Source organism: Dipodomys merriami, unplaced genomic scaffold, assembly GCF_024711535.1.
Source record: "Dipodomys merriami isolate MVZ:Mamm:240054 unplaced genomic scaffold, mDipMer1.0.p SCAF_31, whole genome shotgun sequence".
Classification (NCBI taxonomy): domain Eukaryota; kingdom Metazoa; phylum Chordata; class Mammalia; order Rodentia; family Heteromyidae; genus Dipodomys; species Dipodomys merriami.
Window position 1 is genome coordinate 12377486 of NW_027204604.1, and position 20391 is coordinate 12397876.

Genomic DNA, 20391 nt, shown 5'->3' on the forward strand with positions numbered 1-20391 from the left:
TCATACCTCCCCCTTTCCCTTCATTCCCTCCCTCCCCCCCCTACCCCCTCCCTGCCAAGGCTGGCAGGTGCTTTAGGAAGGCCTGGCCCAACATTTTCAAAACTCCAAGCTTTCTCAATCCCCTAGAGGACCACAGGACGCCTCCACCTCCTCTTGCCAGCCCGGGGATTGACTCACAGCTCAGTTCCTGCGAAGGACCTGCCTGGGACTGCGGTTGGGCGGGGGGGTAGGGAGTGGGTTGCAGTGGGATGGTATAAAAAGGAAGCGTGGGGCTCAGGGAAGAGGCCCTGTCTAGACAGCGAGGTCCCCGGATCCCACAGGCAATAGAGGGGTGCCAGGCATACGCTGCTCAGCTGCAGCCAGGATGGGCCCAAGGGTGTCTTCAGCAGGTCTCTGGGCCGGCCAAGGCCAACTGGATTTAGCAGGGGGGGTGGGAAGGGGTGGAGGCTGTGAAGGGGCCAGACAGCAGGCTGTGGGGAGGGGAGAGGGAAATGGGGGAGGAAGAGGCTGGTGTCTCTGGTGTCTTCCTGGCCTGGGGTCGGGGCAGGAAGGATGGATGCAACTGCCTGGAGTTTGACTCTGGATTTCCCTTCAGGCTTTGTGGTCCTGGTGCTGCTCCAATGCTGTGAGTACCCCCCCCCCAGCTCCACACTCTGACTCCTGGAGTGGGTTGCAGGCTCAGGGCCATGGAGGAAGAGTTCTTGGCACAAGGGAACACCCTTCCAGTTCCTTCTCTGACCCAAATGCTTGGAAAGACTCAGACTTGCTCAACCAAGACGGTGAGCATCTGGGAATTGATCTCACTACGCTTCAAAAAACAACAAGCAGGCAATGGTGGCTCAGGCCTGTCATCCTAGCTACTCAGGAGGCTGAGATCTGAGGATCATGGTTCAAAGCCAGCCAGGGCAAGGAACATCTGTGAGACTTATCTCCAATGAACCACCAGAAAACTGGAAGTGGTGCTGTGGGTCAAGTGGTAGAGCGCTTCCTTTGAGCTGAAGAGCTGACTGTGCCCAGGCCCAGAGTTCAAGCCCCATGACCAACCAAAAAAAAAGAAAAAGAAAAAGAAACTTGAAAAGGCTCTGGTTCAGTGAAGGCCTTGGCTAGTAGCCCAGGGGACCCCCAACTGCCTTTCCCTGTCACCAAGGGCTTCATTTGCAGCAGGAGGAATTTGAATGAGAGAGAAGGAAGAACTTCCTGTTCCTTCATCACAGATAGTGTGCCCCTCCATTCTGGAGACAGAAGAGCAGCCAGCACCCCTTCTTGAGTCATAGACCCCACTGCAGGGTCAAACTTGAAGGCCAAGGGCATCTTTGACCCTGGCTGTCTTGAGCTAGATCTCTGCCTTCTCACGTAGCCACTGTCTCCGGGAAGTCCTCAGTGCTTGCACGTAGTCCCATTTCCCGTTTGTTCATTGGCCTTCCCCTCACCCTGCCACACACAATGCTGGCTACAACTCTACAGCATGTTCATCCATTACCTGTGAGCTTTTCCAAGCATTTTCAGAATAGGCCTTGTTTCTATCAGACAGGGGGCTCTCCAGGGACAGGGAACTGGAGCCAGGGGCCCTCCCTCCAGAAATCTCATTTTGGGGGTTGGAGGTGGGGCTTAGCTGGTAGAGCACTAGCCAATGAGCAAGGTTGTCATGCTGCTCACGACTCTGCTCATCACCCCCCACCCCCTTCCTCCCAATACACCACGGCACCCACTGCTGCTCAGCTAGGTCTCCAGCTGAGGCCTGGCCTGCGTTCCACCCTGATTTCTCCCTCAGGCTCTGCCTACAAGCTGGTTTGCTACTACACCAACTGGTCCCAGTACCGGGAAGGTGACGGGAGCTGCTTCCCGGACGCTATTGACCACCGCCTCTGCACGCATATCATCTACAGCTTCGCCAACATAAGCAATGATGAGATTGACATCTGGGAGTGGAACGACGTGACCCTCTATGGCACGCTCAACTCGCTGAAGACCAGGTCAGACCACGGGCTGGCCAGGCCGGGGGGGGGGGGGGAGCGGAGCCGTGGGGCCCATCCCAGGGTAAGGCAGCTCTGCCCACAGGGGCCGGGGAGGGCCGCATGGGAGGCCTTGGGGGAAGCTGAGCAGTGTTGGAGTGCTGAGAACAGACTGTAGGAGGCGCTGTGGAGCTCCCTGGGCAAGGGGCGTCTGTGACCCTGCTTCACTCCTCTCTGGCTCCCCCCGTGGGGAGACAGGACAGGAAGCTAAACTCAGAGGACCTGCCACCGAGTCTGTGACCTACCAAAACACTAGAGATAGGAGGACACCAGAGAGATAGGAGGACACCAGAGCCAACCCCAGCCTCGCCACCCAAGCTAGAATTCCCCCATGGCCTCCCTGATGCATATGCATCATTCCACCACTGACCTCTCCTTCCCCGCCTTCACAGGAACCCCAACCTGAAGACCCTCCTGTCGGTTGGAGGATGGAACTTTGGTTCCCAAAGGTAGGACCCATTCCTGGAGCAGAGCAGAGAAATGAGAGCGGGAAACAATGACTCCAGACTGGCCAGACACAGAGGCCTAAATATACTTCTGTATATTTGAGAAACCAGTGCCCAGAGAGGGAGAGAAGCTTACTGAGAGTCACACAGCCTTCAACAATAGATCTCCTGTTGCCTGCCCATGCTCTTGCATCTCAAACCTGAACACGAAGAACTTCCAGAGTTGATGTGACAGAGCCAGAGGGAGAAGGGGGGAAACATGGGGTGTGGGGGGATGCCTTGGGGTAGGGAAGTTGGAGCAAGGTCTTGGAAGGAGAGTGATCATGCCATCATAGGTCCTGCCCGCTCAGTGCTTACCCTGTCCCACCATTCACCCAGGTAATCCTCCCAGCAGCCCTGCTTCGGGGCTCCACGGCACCTGGGGCTTCTTGTATATGGAGTCTGGAGCTATCCCAGCCAGGCCTGGGGAGCTGGATGACTCAGAGCCCCTGCTCCCCAGGGCCAGGAAACCCCTCCGCTAGGGCAGGGCACCTGCATCTCGATGCTGACACACTCAGGGTAATTTCTGTCCTAGATTTTCCAGGATAGCCTCCAGCTCCCGGAGACGCAGGACATTCATCAAGTCCGTGCCCAGGTTTCTGAGGACGCATGGCTTTGATGGGCTGGACCTGGCCTGGCTCTACCCCAAACTGAGAGACAAGAGGCATTTTACCACCCTGATCAAGGTCCTGGGCAATTCAAGAGGAGGCAGGGAGGAGGGTGGGCAGGTGTCAGGGTATGGGGTGAGTTAGAAGCTCTCTCTGTGTGTGTGTGTGTGTGTGTGTGTGTGTGTGTGTGTGTGTGTGTGTGTGTGTGTGTGTGTGTGTGTGTGTGTGTGTGTGTGTGTGTGTGTACACTGGGGCTTGAACTCAGGGCCTAGGTTCTGTCCCTACGTTTTTTTGCTCCAACTTGGTGCTCTACCACTTGAGCCACAGTTCCACTTCTGGTTTTTGCTGGCTAGTTGGAGATAAGAGTCTCTCAGATTTCTCTGCCCAGCTAGCTTCAAACCATGATCCGATCCTCAAATCTCAGCCCCCGGAATAGCTAGGATTACAGGCATGAGCCACTCGCACCCAGCTTTAGAAGTTGTCTAAGGACAGGCAAAGAGTGTCTTCAGCCTCATGACCCCAAATCATACAGGACAAGGAAGGCTCCTGTTAACCACAGTGGGAAGGTGGGGGGGGGGACGGGAATCCAAGAGACAGAAGGCCATGACTGTGCAGGTGCCCAACCCCACTTCCCACTTGGAGGAGAGGCATTGTCCCCTGTTCAATCCCACACTGGTCCCCCTGCTACCCGCATGCACTGTGTTCAGGGGCACTGGGCTGGATGTGGGGTGGGCCCAGGCATCACCAGGTGCCCAGGGGCAGTGTGGACACTCAATCTCTTTCATGCACCAGGCAGAACAAAGCGCAGAGAGGTGTTGGAAAACAACCTCATCAACCAATCTTCCAATGGCCCCTTCAGGCCAGGGAGCCTTTGAGTGCTGATGGGTGGGCATGGGGCTTGAGATGGGATTGGCCCAAACCATATTCTAATAAAATCATGGAGGAATCTTATTGGGAACCACTGAGCCCTAGGCAGAATGAGGTCAGAGCAAAACAGGAAAGGTCAGAGACCTTGGCCTCTCTGCCAATCTCTCCCATGTCGCTGGGGGCTCTTCTATTCACCTGCCTTTCTCTTGCCCAGGAAATGAAGGCAGAGTTCACAAAGGAAGTCCAGCCGGGAACAGAGCAGCTCTTGCTCAGTGCCGCATTGTCTGCAGGCAAAGTCGTCATCGACAGCAGCTATGACGTAGCCCAGATCGCTCAGTGAGTCCCCTGCCCGGGCAGCCCCCCCCCCCGTGCCTCTGAGTACACCCCCTCCTTCCTCCACCTTACCCTAGCATCCAATGAAGATTCAGGAGACTAGATTTCCAAAGCCTCACCGTGTGAACTTGGCCAAATCACACCCTCGGCCAGCCCACTGTCTCGATTTCCCCATCTGTCAAGTGGGGAGCCCTGTCCTTTTTTTTTTCACTTGGGGAGCTGTTGACCGGTTAAGAAAGTTTCTATGAATGTATTTTGGACAGGGAAGTAGAAGTTATAGACACATAGCAGCTAATACCGGAGATTCTCTCCACAATGGGCTGAGTGCTAGGCCCCGGAGAGGAACCACAGCAGCAAGAATCGCTTTCTCGACCAGAATGCTGGAGAGTCCTCAGAGACTCCCACCCCACAGGCAGCCGCTTGTGCTGCCAATAGCCACGCGGGGTCTCTCCCAAGCACACAGGCAGACCCAATGACATTTACCTTGTGTTGATGATATTCTTTGGAAACTCGGTACTTAAACAGATTACATGGGTGCAGGGAGGTGGCTTGGACATTTACCCCCAATTTCTGAAGCTCACTAGGTGCTGTCCATTTGTCCCCAATCCCCCCACCCCAGCCTTTTGTCCTGGCACCTGCCCTGAGAGTATGACTGCCCATGCCATTTTAAATCTGCCTTCACCAGCATGCGGGGCGGGGAGGGCTGGGGAGAGGTGGAGCCCAGCTCCCACACATGAGCTCGGGCCTCACACTGCAGCCCATCGTGCCTCGAGGATGCTCCTGGGACCCAGAGCCCCACCCCAGTGTAGCTCAAGGGAGCTGCACTGGACAGCGAGCATTGGACAACCGGCCTTTGGGTTCCTGGCCTGTCTGTCAGCTGTCTGTTTGCTCTATTCACATCCTGCTGTGGGCCTTGGATGTGAGGCCAAGGGCTTTTCTAATTTCCCGTCCCACCTCCATCCCCTTCCCCCCAGGCACTTGGATTTCATGAGCATATTGGCCTACGATTTCCATGGAGCCTGGCGTCAGACCACAGGGCATCACAGCCCGCTGTTCCGGGGCCAGATGGATGCCAGTCCTGACAGATTCAGCAATGTTGTGGGTACCTGGAAGATGGGAATGGGGTAGGGGTGGAGAAGAGGACCACAAAACCTTGCCTCCATGTCAGGCATTGGTGGTTCATGCATGTAATCCTAGCTACTCAGGTGGCTGAGATCTGAGGATCACAGTTCAGGCAGGAAAGTCCACGTGACTCTTACCTTCAGTTAACCATCAGAAACAAAATAAAACAAAACAAAAAGCTAGATGTGGAGCTGTGGGTCAAGTGGTAGAGTGTTAAACTTTGAGCACAAAAACTCAGGGACAGTGTCCAAGCACTGAGTTCAAGCCCCAGGACAGTCCTGCAGGCAGGGGCCAGGAGTTCCATTTCCTAGATAGGGAAATGGAGGTCCTGAGTCTGCATTCTCCCTGGCTCTGGGAATGTGGCCTATGGGGGGAAGCCAGGGAAGGCAGCAGGGGAAGAAAGGAGAGCGGCTGGGGGCTGGGCGGTGGGAGTCTAGCCTCCATCTGCCGTTTGCTTGCTGTGCCTCCTGAGCCAATCACTGGATTTCTGCATCTGTCACCTAAGAATCCCTTCCTGTGTCCAGAGGGGCTTTTCAAGAATGAAACTTAAAAATCAGTTTTAAGCTGGCGTCTGGTTCCCAGAGGAGCCCAGGATCCCAGGTGCATGGTGTAATTGCACCCACCTGTCCAGGTAGCAAGGTCCATGGGGAAGATCACCTCCCCATTTAAGCACCACCTGCTCTGCTAACTGCTCCTCCTCCTTCCTGCCCCCCCCACACACATAGGACTTTGCTGTGGGGTACTTGTTGAGGCTGGGGGCCCCGGCCAACAAGCTGGTGATGGGTATCCCCACCTTCGGGAAGAGCTTCACCCTGGCTTCTTCTGAGACCGGTGTTGGGGCCCCAATCTCGGGGCCAGGAATACCAGGCCGCTTCACCCAGGAGCAAGGGACCCTCGCCTACTATGAGGTCAGTGGAGTGGGGGGAGATGCTAAGATTTCCCCAGCACCATCAGGAGCCCCCAGGGAAGGGGAGCCTCACATCCCACTTCCACCTTTTCTGCTTTGGAAACACACCTATGTTCTGTTGGCTTAGAATCCCCAAGGAAGAGGAAAAGGGAGGTCATGACTTTTGCTATTAAAAGTCTCCAGCAGGCACAAGCACCACCAAGGTTCCAGAATATTCCTCTAGCCCCAGAGCTGGGATCTTCCTTTCAGTCTAGAAATATGTCGTGGCCAAGAGGCAAAGCCTGTGTTTCAGTCAGCCTCTGCTGCTCCGTGTGACCTGGGTCAGCCTGCAGTGTGAACCCCATTTCTCATGGGAGGAGGCAGGCAGGGCTCAATGGCTCATGCCTGTAATCCTAGCTCCTCGGGAAGCTGAGACCAGAAGGATTGGAATTTGCCAGCTCAGGCAAAAAAGTTCATGAGACCCTTCCAACCCCCAGTTCAACCAATAAAAAGCTGAGCGTAGTGGCACACTCCTGTCATCTTTTATGGGAAGTGTAAATAGGGGGACTGTGGTCTAGGCTGGCTACACAGCGAGACCCTCTTCAAAAACTAACGTATGATTAAGGAATAATGAAAAGTAACAAAAAGTATGGCCCAAGTGGTGGAATATCTGCCTCACAAGCACAAGGTCCAGAGTTCAAAACCAGAACTATCAGAAAGAAATTTTGTTTTGGAGAAGGTAATCAGATGCCTTAAGTCCTTGGGGCTACAGTAGCCGCACTTAGGGACCTTTGCATCTGCTTTCCACAAGGTTGCACGAAGCCTGCAGATCCTAGTGGAGGGCTTCATACTAAAGCAAGTGAAGGAGATTTGGGGAATGGCCTCTCCTGGTGGCCTGCCAAGTCCCCCTACGATCCCTGCTCTGTTCTCTGCTCAGATCTGTGACTTCCTCCGCGGTGCAACAGTTCACAGAATCCTCGGTCAGCAGGTCCCCTACGCCACGAAAGGCAACCAGTGGGTGGGGTACGATGACACGGAGAGCATCAAGAGCAAGGTAGGCTTTCCCCGGGCCACGGCCAGCACCAAGTGCAGCCAGATTCCATCCCAGGCTCCAAGGGCTGGGCTGGGTACTGGGTCTCCAGGGTCAGCAAGGGGGCCACAGCACATTCCCCTACACACTCCCTGCCCCAGAGAACCCAGTTGTACCCCCTGACTGTCCCCACCAGGTGCAGTACCTGAAAAACAGGCAGCTGGCGGGCGCCATGGTGTGGGCCCTGGATTTGGATGATTTCCGGGGCTCCTTCTGTGGCCAGAATCTCCGCTTCCCGCTCACCAACGCCATCAAGGATGCCCTCGCTGCGGCCTAGTTGCTCCTTCTGCAATATAGCGGAGGCCACGGAGGCTCCACATCCTCGGCTCCAGCTGCCCACCATCCACATCACGTGCCCTGCTATGTCCCCCCAGTTGAGCCTCAGTTTCCCTCCCATGGAAGCCACGCAGACAGCACTGAGCTTGGAGCTCAGCCCCGAGGGTCAGGGAGATAGCATGGGTCTGTGGGGTGAGCGAGGGCCTCCCACACCGGTGCAGTGTAAGACACCAGCCTGGAGGGGGATGAGAGGGAATGCTCACACTCCAGGTCCGGCCCGAGGTGGTTGTTCAGCTCCTTCACCCCCAGCGCTCCGATCAAAGGGCACCATCTGGCAGGCTGTGACACCATGTAGGCCCGCATCCCAGGAGAGGCAGTGGCCCTACTAATTATACCCCCTGCAAAGCCCAACTTGAAACCTCCACTTAGGAACATAATCGCGTCTCCCATCTCACTTCCCTTTCCTAATTCCACAGCTGCTCAATAAAGAACCCCAGATCCACAGCAGACGCCACGTGCTTCTATTTCGGTGGGCACACTGGACCTCTGGCCTCTTCGCCCCCCTCCTCTTACTTTTCTATTTTTTTCTTTCTCCTTCCTTCCCTTTCCTTGTGCAGTTTGGGAGACTGAGTTAAGGGTCTCTGTTCTTCTTAGCAAGCTCTTTTTTCCTCTCTACTGGTCCTGGGCTTGTGTTCAGGGTCTGGGTGCTGTTCCTTAGCTTTTTTTTTTTTTTTTTTTGCTGAAGCTTAGAGTTCTATCACTTGAGCCATGGCTCCATTTCTAACGGTCTCCTGGTTAATTGGGAATAAGAGCCTCACTGCCTGAGCTGGCTTTGAACTGGATCCTCAGATTTCAGCCTCCCGAGTAGCTAGAATTACAGGCATAAGCCATGGGCGCCTAGCTTCTAGACAAGCTCTTGATTCGCACTTTTGCCTTTTTGCTTTTAATTTTTCAAGTAGGGTCTCTGCTAACTTCGCCTGGGCTGGCCTCAGACGGCAATTCTCCTACGTCCCCCACCCCAACCCCCTGAGTGGCTAGGATTATAGGTGTGAAGCAGTATACCCAGCTCCCCTACCTTTCCTAGATTCTCCTCTCTGAGGCTTAAGAGCCCTGAACTTGCAGAGCCAAGGCCACCATGACCTCTGCTGGGCCCCCCAGGGAACCCGGGCAGAAGCAGCATCCTCAGATTCACCTGCCTTGAGCATCTCCTAAGCCTGAAAGTCTTCTAGAAGTTGGTGGGTGCTGACTACAGGGTTGGATCAGAGACCACTGAACCCCAGATCCCCTAGTACTGAAGGGAAAGACGGCCTCCTCTAGGATGGCCTTCTAGACTACCAATCCTCCCAGTGACCCCCGGGCAGCCCACTGCATGCTGGGCTGGAGCTGTAGGCTGCCCAGTGCTGACCTTGTCCCCAGGCCTCTGCTTGTGCTTGCTCATCCCTCAACCTGTGCAGAGGTCAAAGCAGCTCTGCTCCAGCAGCCTGGGCCTGAGCGGTGGGAGCTGGGGGACGGATGGGAGAGGGTCAGCTCAGAAGGTTCCCAGCCTGAGAGGTGGAGATACACCCCCCATGCCCACCCCCGCTGCTGAGACTTGCCAGCCCCAGACATGATTTGATCCAATCCAGCCCAGACACAGATTCCAAAGCTAAGGAGAACTAACCTCTAGATTCTCCCTGGGTTGGGTGGATCTGTGACTTGGGACAATCATGAACTGGTTTGAGGGGTGGTGAAGCAAATGCCAACCTGCTGCCCTGAAATCCGAACCCACTGGAGCTGGGCAAATGCAGCAGATGCCAAGGTCACAACTCCTTGCTGAAGTCAAGGAACCTGGCCAGAGCCTTCAGGGGGGACCTGGTATGTTATTGCTGCTGACTGGGCCTAGTATTTCCTAGCTCTGCCCACCGCCTGCCCCACCACACAGGGGCTCTGAAAGCCAGAGCTGTGAGCCCCCTCCCACAGCCCTCCTTCCCTCCGGCTTGGGACGGGCTCTCTGGGCTGACTCAGGGTCTGCCGAGCTAGTCACATTTGCTTATAGCTGCAGAGTCAGAGGCCAAGGATCGTGTCTCTAGGGCCTGATCAGCAGGACACCGAGTCACCTGGCAAAGGACAGGGGCACCGGGGGAGGGCTGGATTCTCACCTGTCACTTCCCACCACAGGATGTTGGGAACCATAAATAAGTTATGTTTGCTTATTTTATTTGTATATGTGGTACCAGTGTCAAACCTGCTAGGCAGGTAATCTTACCATTAAGCCAAATCCCCAACTCTTCTGCTTTAATGATTTCTGTGACAGGGTCCCAAGCCAGGCTTGGATTGTGATCTTTCCATTTATACTTCCCAGGTAGCTTGGATGATGGGTGTGTGACACCATGCCTGGTTTACTGATTGAGATGGAGTCTTTTTTACTTTTTTCACCAGGGCTGGCTTCAAACAGCTATTCGCCCAATCCCTTCTTCCTGAGTAGCAAGGATTATAGCTGTGAGTCACAGAGTCTGGAAACATTGTTTATTTTTAAATTGTAGGATACACTACATACTAAGGAGTCCATAAAATGTGTTTGCTATTTTGGATGGAGGGCAGAAAATAAAACCTTGCTGATCCCCTGAAGCCTGTCCCTCCACCAAGTGGCCCTCATGGAGTGGCCCTTTGTGCCTTGCTCTTTGGGGGCTGCCATGCGTGGACGCACCTTGGAGTGGCCTGGGTTGGGGGTTGCTGTGTTTTGCTGCTTCTGTTCAGCCACGCCGAGCGTAGCTGACATTTGTCATTTGCGTCCCACATTGTGCTCGAACGTCGCATAGGCACATGGCAGGTGTCTAGCTCCTTCCCCACACACGTAGCAGCACCTCCACAAGTATTGTCTTCCATCTTCCAGGAACCGCCTAGAGCGTCTCCAGGGATGAGGACGCGGTGACAGTCAGGTCACAGCTCCCTGTCCCGTGTTCCAGTCATCGCTCCGATCCACACGTACAATGTAGAGTTGATCATGTCCCCTGCTCCCTGGAATTTAAATGATTACCTATCTAAGCATTCTCTCAATTTGTTTTTGGCAGTACTTTTATTTGAACTCAGAGCTACCTGCTTGCTAAGCAGGTAAGAGCCATGCCTCCAGTACTTTTTTTTTTTTGGTCAGTTTGGGACTTGAACTCTGGGCCTGGGCACTGTCCCTCAGCTCTTTCAGTTCAAGTGAGCGCTCTACCACTTGAGCCACTGCACAACTCCCATTTTTCTGAGCAGTTTATTGGAGATAAGAGTCTCACGGACTTTCTTGCCTGGGCTGGCTTTGAACCACCATCGATCTCAGCCTCCTGAGTAGTTAGGATGAGAGGCGTGAGCCACAGGCGCCCGGCACCTCCAGTACTTTATTCCTCTGGCTATTTATTGTTATTATTATTTTATTGTAATGGTGATGTACAGAGGGGTTACAGTTACCTAAGTCAGGTAATGAATACATTTCTTTGTGAACAGTGTCACCTCTTCTCTCATTGTCCCCCAGTTTTTTCCCTCCTGACTTCCCTCCTCCAACAAGTTGAGTAGTTCGTTTTCAGCATAGTGCTTAGTGAGCATTGCTGAGTTACTGTTTTGGTGCCGGTAGTGGGGTTAACCTCAGGGCCTTGCTCTCTGGCTTGCCTTTCGCTCAAGGCTGGCACTCTACCACTTGAACCATACTTCCACTCCCAGCTCTGGCTGTGTTTGAGATGGAGTCTTGCTTTCTGTCCTGGCTATCCTGGACTGCACACTCCTGTTTCTGATTCCCACACAGCTGGGATGGAAGACACACGTGCTAGTTGATACAGGATCTAGAAAACTTTTCTTTGCCTAGGCTAACCTCAAACTGCAGTCCTCCGAATCTCAGCCTTTTGAGGAGAAAGGGTTACATTTGTAAGCTACTGCTGCCCAGCCTAGTCCCTGTCCCATTGACTCATTCCAGAATGAATGAATCAGTGGCCAGGAACTTGGCCATACTCCCATCATTCCCCACACTGGGACAATCTGAGCCCAGGTCTGTGGCAGGTTATGAAGAAAAGAAGCTGGGCATTTCAGAGTGCTGCCTTCCAGGTGAGGCCAAGGGGCACTGTCTTCATAAACGGGTTAGTGCCATGATCACTGGAGTGGGTTGTGGTCTCGGCAGTGGGTCCCTAATGAAAAGTTCTTCAGCAAGTTTCCTTTGGGTCTTGCTGTCGGTGTTAGGACACAGCACAAAGCTCCTCGATGGATGTGGGCGCTGTGCTCTTGGACTACCCAGTCCCTAGAACCATAAGCAAATCAAGCTTTATTGTTTGTGATTCACCCAAGCTATGGTGTTCTGTCCCCACCTCAGGTACCCCAGTTCCTTCGCTAGGGTCCTCAACTTCACACAGCCTAGTGAGAGTCCCCAGGGGCTCTGGGCACCAGGGCTGAGTAGACCCTAAAGACAAAGCGGGGAGTGTCTAAAGGGACGTCTGGATCAGGCCATCTGAGCCCCAGGCCCCCCAGTCTGAGTAGCCCCAGGCCTTGCGAAGGCCAGACTCATAGAGCTGACCCATGTCCTTCTCCAAGTGGCAGCTGTCTCTGGGGCCCCGACCCCTGGCACAGGTCCTGGGCATGTCCCAGTCACCCATCTGTGCCCTCCCCCATCCGGGCACCAGCACCCTGGCCGTGAGGGCCAATCGGGGTGCTGGCGAGTAGCAAGCTCTTCAAGGGGCCTTTCCTCCCCCAGAGCTATTCCTGGCCTGGGCACCTCCCCACCCTGTCCCCCTGCCTGACCTGACCCCACAGCTGGGAATGGTTTGTTGGGGGTGGGGCTACCTCTGACTATATAAGCTGGGACCTAGGTGTCCCAGGCACCCTGGAGGCCCAGACCCTCCACTGCTGACCCCCATCCACTCCAGCCTGACCCCCAGCCAGCCCGGAAATGACAGGAAAAGCCGCCTCCGAGGCCCCTGTCTCTGGTCCACAGGAGACAGCGCCTGAGCCTGCCAAGGTGCCTGCCACAGAGCCTCCCGGGGACACAGCAGCCTCTGGGGAGCAGCAGCATCCGGAGCCTGGGGCCTCTGCCGCCCCCCAGGCCCCGGCCGCCCCTGCAGCCACTAAGCCTGCACCTCCAAGCGAAGGTGACCAGAGGCAGGGCAGACGGAGAGGGGAGGGAGGCAGGAGGCAGGCATGCGGGGAGTGACTCTTGGCCATGAACTTCTGTATCTCACGTTGGCTTCTCCCCAGATGTCCCCAGCGCCCCCCTGCAGCTGACCGTGGAGGATGTGAGCCCCAACTCTGTGACTGTGAGCTGGGAGCCCCCTGAAAAACTGGGGCGGCTGGGGATCCAGGGCTATGTGCTGGAGTTCTGCAGAGAAGGAGGTGAGCACCTGGCTCAGCCCTTCACACGCCCAGCCACGGCGGGCTAAGAGGGGAGCAGGGGATGGGCCCGGCCCCCACAGATGGGGCACCCCAGAGATGCAGAGGGAGCTATGCAGGCCACCTCCTGACGTCTAGTAACCCCAAGAATGCTACTGGTCCTCAAGCTCCTGAGAGCCTCTGGGTATCAGAAAGGTGGGGGACCCTGGGCATGCTCTGATGGGAAGGGAAGGAAGGGGGTACGGGGTACTGAGGGACTCTGCTTGGTAGGGTAATGCAAAAAGCGCATAGCAGAGGATCTGGGGGGTGGTGCACGTAATAGGAGACAGTGAAGAGAAATAGGGAAGGGGGTAGGGGCCTGGCCCCATTTCTGCTGCTACTGTCCTCTTCCGTGACAGTCAGGCATGCTCTCTGCCTCAGTTCCTACCTTGCTGTGTGACTTCATAAACATGTCCAGTCCCCTCTGGGCTTCAGCAATCCCTTCTCTGCCCACCATTCCAGCACTCAAACATCGGGTTATCCTTTATGTCATGAGACACTAAGAAGTCAGGGAAGAGGAGCCAGGGGGTATCAAGGCCTGAGAGCCGGGCAGACTTCTGAAGATGAACACGGAGGAGCAGGGGGCCCTGGCCGTCACAGCCCGCAGCTCACGTGCTCTCCACTCCCCTCAGCCTCCGAGTGGGTGCCCGTGAACGCCCGGCCCCTGATGGTGACCCAGCAGACTGTGCGGAACCTGCCTCTTGGGGACAAGTTCTTGCTGCGGGTGACGGCAGTGAGCTCTGCAGGGGCCGGGCCGCCGGCCGTGCTGAACAAGCCCGTCCACATCCAAGAGCTTATCGGTAAATCCTCCCCTCAGCCCCACGCGCTGGAGAAGCAGCAGGATAGGTGCAGGACCGGCGAGCCGCATGCCTGGCCTTCAGAAAGGGTCACATTCCTTGGCACCACAGAGCCTCTGGAGACCAGACGCCTCTCCCAGAGGGTCAAAGCTATCTGCAGCCAGAGACAGGAGCTGGGCTTCCCTGCTCACCTGGCCCACGGTCCCCACGCCAAGAGGCCGTCTGCCCTTCCTCCCCTTGTCTACTCTTCATCCCTCCAGCTGCCCTGGGAGCTCACCTGTGCCCATTTGCTGGGGCCTGAGTTCCAATACTCCCAAAGGTTCTAGAAGAGAGAGGCGGCCAGCTGGCCACCTCTGTGCCATCACCCCGGTAGGAAGAAGAAGAGGGCCTATAAAGGCCCATGAAGGCGTTTCCATCCGCAAAGGCCGGCACCTTAGAGGAGACCTGGGTGCTGACCCTATTGCTAATATTTCTATTTGCAGGGTGCATTAGTCTCTGTCTTACCCTCGCTCCCCTCCCGACGCCGATCAGGTTTCAGTCTGTTAATGGCTGTGAGTCATTGGGCCTGATCTCAGGTCTCTGGGGACAAGGCAGGGCCCCTGGGTGAAGAGAGACACAAGCTAGCAGGTGGTCTGAGGCCCTCTCCATCTTCCTGTTTGTTCCCACACTAGGGAATCAGATGGTGGAAGGTGACTGCCATGTCCACAGTTCTGAACTAGGTACCCAGAAGGAGAGAGTATCATGGTCCCTGGAGGGGTCAAATGTGGAGTCCTGAGAGTCCTGAGGCTTTAGAACCTCATGTCTTGGTGGGGATGAGCAGATCCCCACGGTCCCAGGGACACCCTTGAGGTCACTTCATCTTTCAATGATGGTCCCAGACTCTGAAGTGTAGCAGGTCTTTCCCTACCACCTAGGCTGCAGGACCTAAAACTACAGTACGACAGGACGGACTCCAGCTGCCTGGGTAAAGCCCAGACCTTGTCCCCCAGAGCCCCAGAGAGCCCAGTGCTGGAGGAGCCAGCCATCCTCAACACCCACTTCACCATTAAAATTCCTCTGGCAGAAGAGTAGGGGATTTCCTGGAGAGAAAGGGTGTGTGTGGGGGGGGGGGGGGAGAAGACTGTGAATAAGTGGGGGAACAGCCAGACTCCTGGGCAGGGCAGGGCAGGGCAGGGGCCCATCCAGGATCCTCAGCTGTCCCCTCCTGGGCCACCTGGAGCTGCCAGCCATTCCTGACCCCCTGCAGCTGCCCCTGGAGCATTCCATGCCTGATGCTCCCCCTGCCAAGTGCCTGCTCAGCTAATCCTTGGAGACACAGTGTTCCTTCTCACTGTCTCCCCCTTCTCCTCCTCCGCCCTGTGTGCCGATGACCAACTGCTGCCACCTGTTCGCCACTGAGGAGGCTCCATCCCGGCCCTGGCACTCTCCCCTCCCCCAGGGACAGGGGTGACTGCCATTTTTGTTGGACTGTCCAGTGACACCTGATTAGGTGATGGTCGGGAAGATGGTTCCCACCACCTCAGGTGGCTGAGGCGGGACTTCAAGAAGGACTTGCCATCTGTGAAACTGGCAGAGGAATAGGGGCACACCTGCTCTGGCCTTGATCAGGCAGGCCAACGCAGGCGTGGGCCAGCAGGTTTCAGAGATTCTCTGAAAGTCCTGTGCTGGGGGGAGGGGGAGAAGGGGGATGGATTAAGCTGGAAGCCTCATGGCTTCCCTGGGCTCTGTCAGGCTGACAGGTGCAGCACCTGCCTCCCTCCAGGGGGAGCCAGAGAGCCAGCAGGCCCATCTGGAGCTTGAGAATGCCTGGGTTGCAGGACAAATCCCAGCCTGGCAGGGTTGAGGTGCCAAGGGAGTGCCCGAGATGCCTACCGGTTCACACCACGGAGGTCCTGACCTCCCCGGAACCTCTCGCCTCTCAGCTCCCCAGGGGCCTTAAAGGATTCGGGGCCCTCAATCACAGCACTGAGAGCCTGAGCCTGACCCAGTGCACCCCGGGGCCCTCCTGCCGGCTCTGCAGCCCTCACCTGCCTCAGAAGCCCCCACCCGGCCGTCCCACCGCCGTGCTAAGCCTCGCCTCTTGCTTTCTTTCATGCAGAACACCCCAAGATCCGTGTCCCCCGCCACCTTCGTCAGACCTACATCCGCCATGTGGGAGAGGCAATCAATCTGCAAATCCCCTTCCAGGTGGGCTTGCCCGTGCGGAACACCAAGCCCTACCAGTCAGAGGGGTGCCAGGAGAGCCCCAGAAATTGCCATGGGGACCCTGACTGGGACCACTTAAATGGGCTCACCCCCTCACACCCCCTTCATCATGCTGTAAGCTGTGGACAGGCAGGTTGCCCCGGAAGGACATGGCTCTGGGCAGCACATGTAGCTCCAGCCCAGCTGATACCCCTGGGTGTTGGGGGGCAGGAAATGGGGTGCTGGCACCTGCTGCTGTACCCACCCCAACAATCCCTCCCTCAGGGGAAACCCAAGCCTCAGGCCTCCTGGACCCACAACGGCAATGCTCTGGACAGCCAGCGGGTGAATGTGCGCAGCGGGGACCAGGACTCCATCCTCTTCATCCGCTCTGCCCAGCGCTCTGACTCTGGTCGCTACGAACTCACCGTGCGGCTGGAAGGCCTGGAGGCCAAGGCGGCCATTGACATCCTGGTGATTGGTACGGGGCCCAGGGGAGACATGGCTGCCTCACCAGGAACTAGCTGACAGGATTGGGATGGGGCTGAGGGAGCATGGCAGGGGTCGGCTTAGGGTGGGCACTGTGCTCCACACATGCCTCCCTCTCCACTCTGGTCCTGCAGAGAAGCCCGGTCCCCCCAGCAGCATCAAGGTCCTAGACGTCTGGGGCTGCAACGCGAACCTCGAGTGGACACCTCCCCAGGACACAGGCAACACGGAGCTTCTGGGTTACACGGTGCAGAAGGCGGACAAGAAGTCAGGGGTGAGGCGGGCTGGGGGCTGGGAAGAAGTGGCCGGAGAGGCTGCGAAGGCCTGTCCCACCACCAAGCTCAGGACTGTGTGGACCTGGGCAAGACTCTTGATTGTTCATGCCTCAGTTTCCCTCTGAAGTCTGCAGGGAGACCTTTTGAGCTCTGGCACTGTTTCTGGGGTTTTAAACTCAGGTCGTCAAGCATGCTCTGCTTACTTGAGCCATGCCTCCTGTTCAGCATTTTACTAGTTAACTGGAGATAAGAGTCTCATAGACTTTTCTGCCCAGGCTGGCTTGAACTGTGATCCAAAGATCTCAGCCTCCTGAGAAGCTAGGGCTATGGGGGTGAGCCATCCCACAGCTGGCTTGTTTCTGATTCAGGGAGCTCTGCAGGCGGCTGAGCACCTGCATTTCCAAGGGGCATCTGGGTGGTATTGAGATCACACATCTGGGTGGCACTGAGGGCACACATCTTCCAGCTGCATTTGGAGCTTGAAGCTCTAGGACCCTGAGGACCAGAGAGCTCTCCTGAGTGACCCAGGAGCTCCTCCTCCCAAGCTCCTTGCTTGGATGGTTCCGGCCTAGCTGGGGTTGAACAAGGCCATACCAGGAGCCCCTGAGGGGAAGCGGGGAGGGTGAGGATGGAGGAGAGTGGAGGGTGACGGGCTTGGATCCCCACAGCAATGGTTCACCGTGCTGGAGCGCTACCACCCCACCAGCTGCACCATCTCTGACCTCATCATGGGCAACTCGTACTCCTTCCGGGTCTTCTCCGAAAACCTGTGCGGCCTCAGTGACTCGGCCACCACCACCAAGGAACTGGCTCACATCCAGAAGGCAGGTGGGTCTGGGCTCCATTGGGAAACCAGGCCAGGGATGGAGTATTGGCTGAGTCTCACCTTGACTCCTCATCTTCGTCAGTGGAACAACCCTGCTCGGGGCTTTGCCCGGAACATTTGCTGCCCTCCTCCCATGCCACAGTAGTGTGCACGCGCACGCATGCGTACAATCACACTGTAAAGTAATGCACGTGGCTGATAGAGTTTAACAGACCCATGCAGATGAGCAGCAGCCCCTGGGTGTGTGTGTATTCTAAAGATGCACGTGGAGGCAATATCACCCCCATCCTTGACTCTCAGGTGCAGTGTCCCCAGAGACCTAGCCCGAGGGGCAATGCGTTTGCCATAGTTCTGGCTAGTGTGCAGGAGCACTAACCTCCCGGCGCAGAAGACAAGACCACATATAGATGGGAGGAGAGATTCGGTATTGACTACTGCCTCCCACCGGTGCCTAGTCCTTGCAGATCAATGTTAAGTTCCAAGTCTTCTCTCTGCTATCCTGTAACAGATCTGGGCCCTCCCCTTCCCAGGGTCTCGGAGGTTTCTGGAAGCTGTGCTCTTTAACGAGGCAGATGCTGCTCTGGTCTCCACCGGCCACCCCCACCTGGCTCTCTGCTCACCACACCACCCCACCCCTGCTCCTCTCCATTTTCCACTTTTTTGACATTCTTAGTAACCACAACTTGACCACGCCTGTCTTCCTCTACCTGTAAACTCAGCTTTCCCCCTGAACCCAGACGTCGCTGCCAAACCTCAAGGGCTTGTTGAACGAGACTTCTCAGAAGCCCCCTCGTTCACTCAGCCTCTGGCTGACCACACCTCCACGCCCGGATACAGCACTCAGCTCTTCTGTAGTGTGCGAGCATCACCCAAGGTGAGGGGCCCTGGGCTGGAGGGGAAGCAGGGGCAGCAGAGTGGACAGATCCCCCTGGCATCCCCCCCTAGACCTGAGGGTGGCCCGTGGGAGCCAGGTCCCCATCTGCACAGCCCATTTCCTCCCGCCTTCCCCACCCCCCCCTTGCACCCCAACTCACTGTACCTCTTCTGACCGCACTTCCAGCCCAAGATCATCTGGATGAAGAATAAGATGAACATCCAGGGTGACCCCAAGTACCGTGCCCTCTCTGACCAAGGCATCTGCACCTTGGAGATCCGGAGACCCAGTCCCTTTGATTCCGGGGTCTACACCTGCAAGGCCATCAACGTGCTGGGGGAAGCCTCCGTGGATTGCCGGCTGGAGGTCAAAGGTGAGAGACGGCACACCTCCCCCACCCCAGACAGCACCCCCACTTCACCCTCTTGAGAGCTGGACGAGGCATAGCAAATGTTAAAACTATAAAGCAGCTGCGCGCTGGTGGCTCACGCCTGTAATCCTAGCTACTCAGGAGGCTGAGATCTGAGGATCGAGGTTCAAAGCCAGCCCAGGCAGGAAAATCTGTGAGTCTCTTATCTCCAGTTAACCACCAGAAAACTAGAAGAGGTGCTGTGGCTCAAAGGGGTAGAGCGCTAGCCTTGAGCCAAAGAGCGCAGGGACAGCGCCCAGGTCCCGAGTTCAAGCCCCACTACCACCATGAATAAAAGTAAAGCAGGAAGAGGTAGTAAGGATGGCAGTCAACCTGAGCGAATAACTTTCCTGATGAGAAGGTGGCCCACGGGTGCAGCGGAGGGGCTGTTTGCTCCTATCTTCCCCAAGCTCTAATCTGTAGGATCTCTTCCAGCCTCAGCCACACACTGAAGAGCCAGGACAGAAGGAGGCTAGGAGGAGGAGACAGTAAGTGTCTGGACCCCCTGCTACTGCTAGGAGAAGCGGGGGAGAGGCTGGGACAGGGGTGGGGCAGAATGGGAAGGCATGAGGCAATGGGACAAATCTGCCCTCACAGACAGCTAACGTGCATTCCAGAGTCTCCAAGTGCCCACGCAGGGCTGGGTGATGCGGGCAAGGTCTGGAAGTGGATGGCACAGCCAATGGGCACAGGATAGGTTTTAATCCTTGCGCTGAGTGACCATCAGCATGAGCCTGCTTCCTCAGCAGGAAAGTGGGGACATCAGCCCTCCTCCCTTGGCTTGGTGGTTCTGTGGCTCCGGATAAGCCAGGAAGTTTCTAGAACTATGAAGGACACAGCTCAGCCCTGGGCACTGGGCCTGAGGGAGGGTAGCCTAGGAAGGGAAAAGGGACTCCTAGACATTTCTTGTGGCACGTGTCTGAGTTCACGCATGTTCTCACCAGGTCCTGCAGGCCTGAGGATCGATTCCCCTGGCTTAAAGTCAAACCCCACAGATGCCAAGATCTCCATAGCAACGGCTGATGCTAGCAGGCTCCTGGTACCTGCTAGCCTCCCTCTGCCAGAGGCTGGGGTCCAGAATCCCAGGAGTGTGCTTGGCAGGCCGCAGGCCAGACCTTGTGGGTACAAGATGGTCCCCAAAGCACAGGGATTGGAGCACCCTGCAGAGTTGCATGCTGGGTGAGAAGCACTCAAATAAAGGTGTGTGGTGTTACAGCGTGGGGCTCTGTGGCAGTGTCATTGTGAAGGGGGTGTTTAAATGTGCCACCACGGGAAGGGGCCGGTGAGAGGGTCTCAAGATGCCCTGGGCATTTCTTGGACGTGTGAATGGCCTGAATCTTGCTCCCGGATTCAGAGTTTACTACCCCAGGTAGCGACAGACAATACATGTGCCCTCTCTGGGAAGCCCCCTTGCTCTGACCACATTCCCCCGACCTCCCCGTCTTCTCCCCGCCCCCCACTCAGCTGGGGTTGTCTGTTACCCTCTGCCAG

General features: G+C 56.4%; 2 protein-coding genes across 3 annotated transcripts; both read left to right on the forward strand.

The window, feature by feature from the left end:
* Positions 1-295: 295 nt before the first annotated feature.
* Positions 296-8184, forward strand: Chi3l1 (chitinase 3 like 1). Of its 2 annotated transcripts, XM_070041783.1 has the most exons (10): positions 296-389; positions 596-625; positions 1772-1973; positions 2405-2461; positions 3033-3183; positions 4187-4308; positions 5280-5403; positions 6153-6335; positions 7251-7367; positions 7540-8184. In XM_070041783.1, the coding sequence occupies exons 1-10, from the start codon at positions 365-367 to the stop codon at positions 7678-7680; spliced, it is 1152 nt and encodes a 383-aa protein (XP_069897884.1). In that variant the 5' UTR covers positions 296-364; the 3' UTR covers positions 7681-8184. The 2 variants fall into 2 exon arrangements, with proteins under 2 accessions (XP_069897884.1, XP_069897885.1); XM_070041784.1 differs by lacking the exon at positions 6153-6335.
* Positions 8185-12517: 4333 nt separating this feature from the next.
* Mybph (myosin binding protein H) lies at positions 12518-20115 on the forward strand. The gene is made up of 11 exons (XM_070041786.1): positions 12518-12769; positions 12876-13010; positions 13679-13846; positions 15942-16030; positions 16313-16508; positions 16651-16790; positions 17460-17619; positions 18337-18491; positions 18678-18864; positions 19336-19388; positions 19845-20115. Exons 1-10 carry the CDS (start codon positions 12571-12573, stop codon positions 19350-19352), a joined length of 1446 nt encoding a protein of 481 aa, XP_069897887.1. The 5' UTR covers positions 12518-12570; the 3' UTR covers positions 19353-19388; positions 19845-20115.
* The last annotated feature ends 276 nt before the right edge of the window (positions 20116-20391 follow it).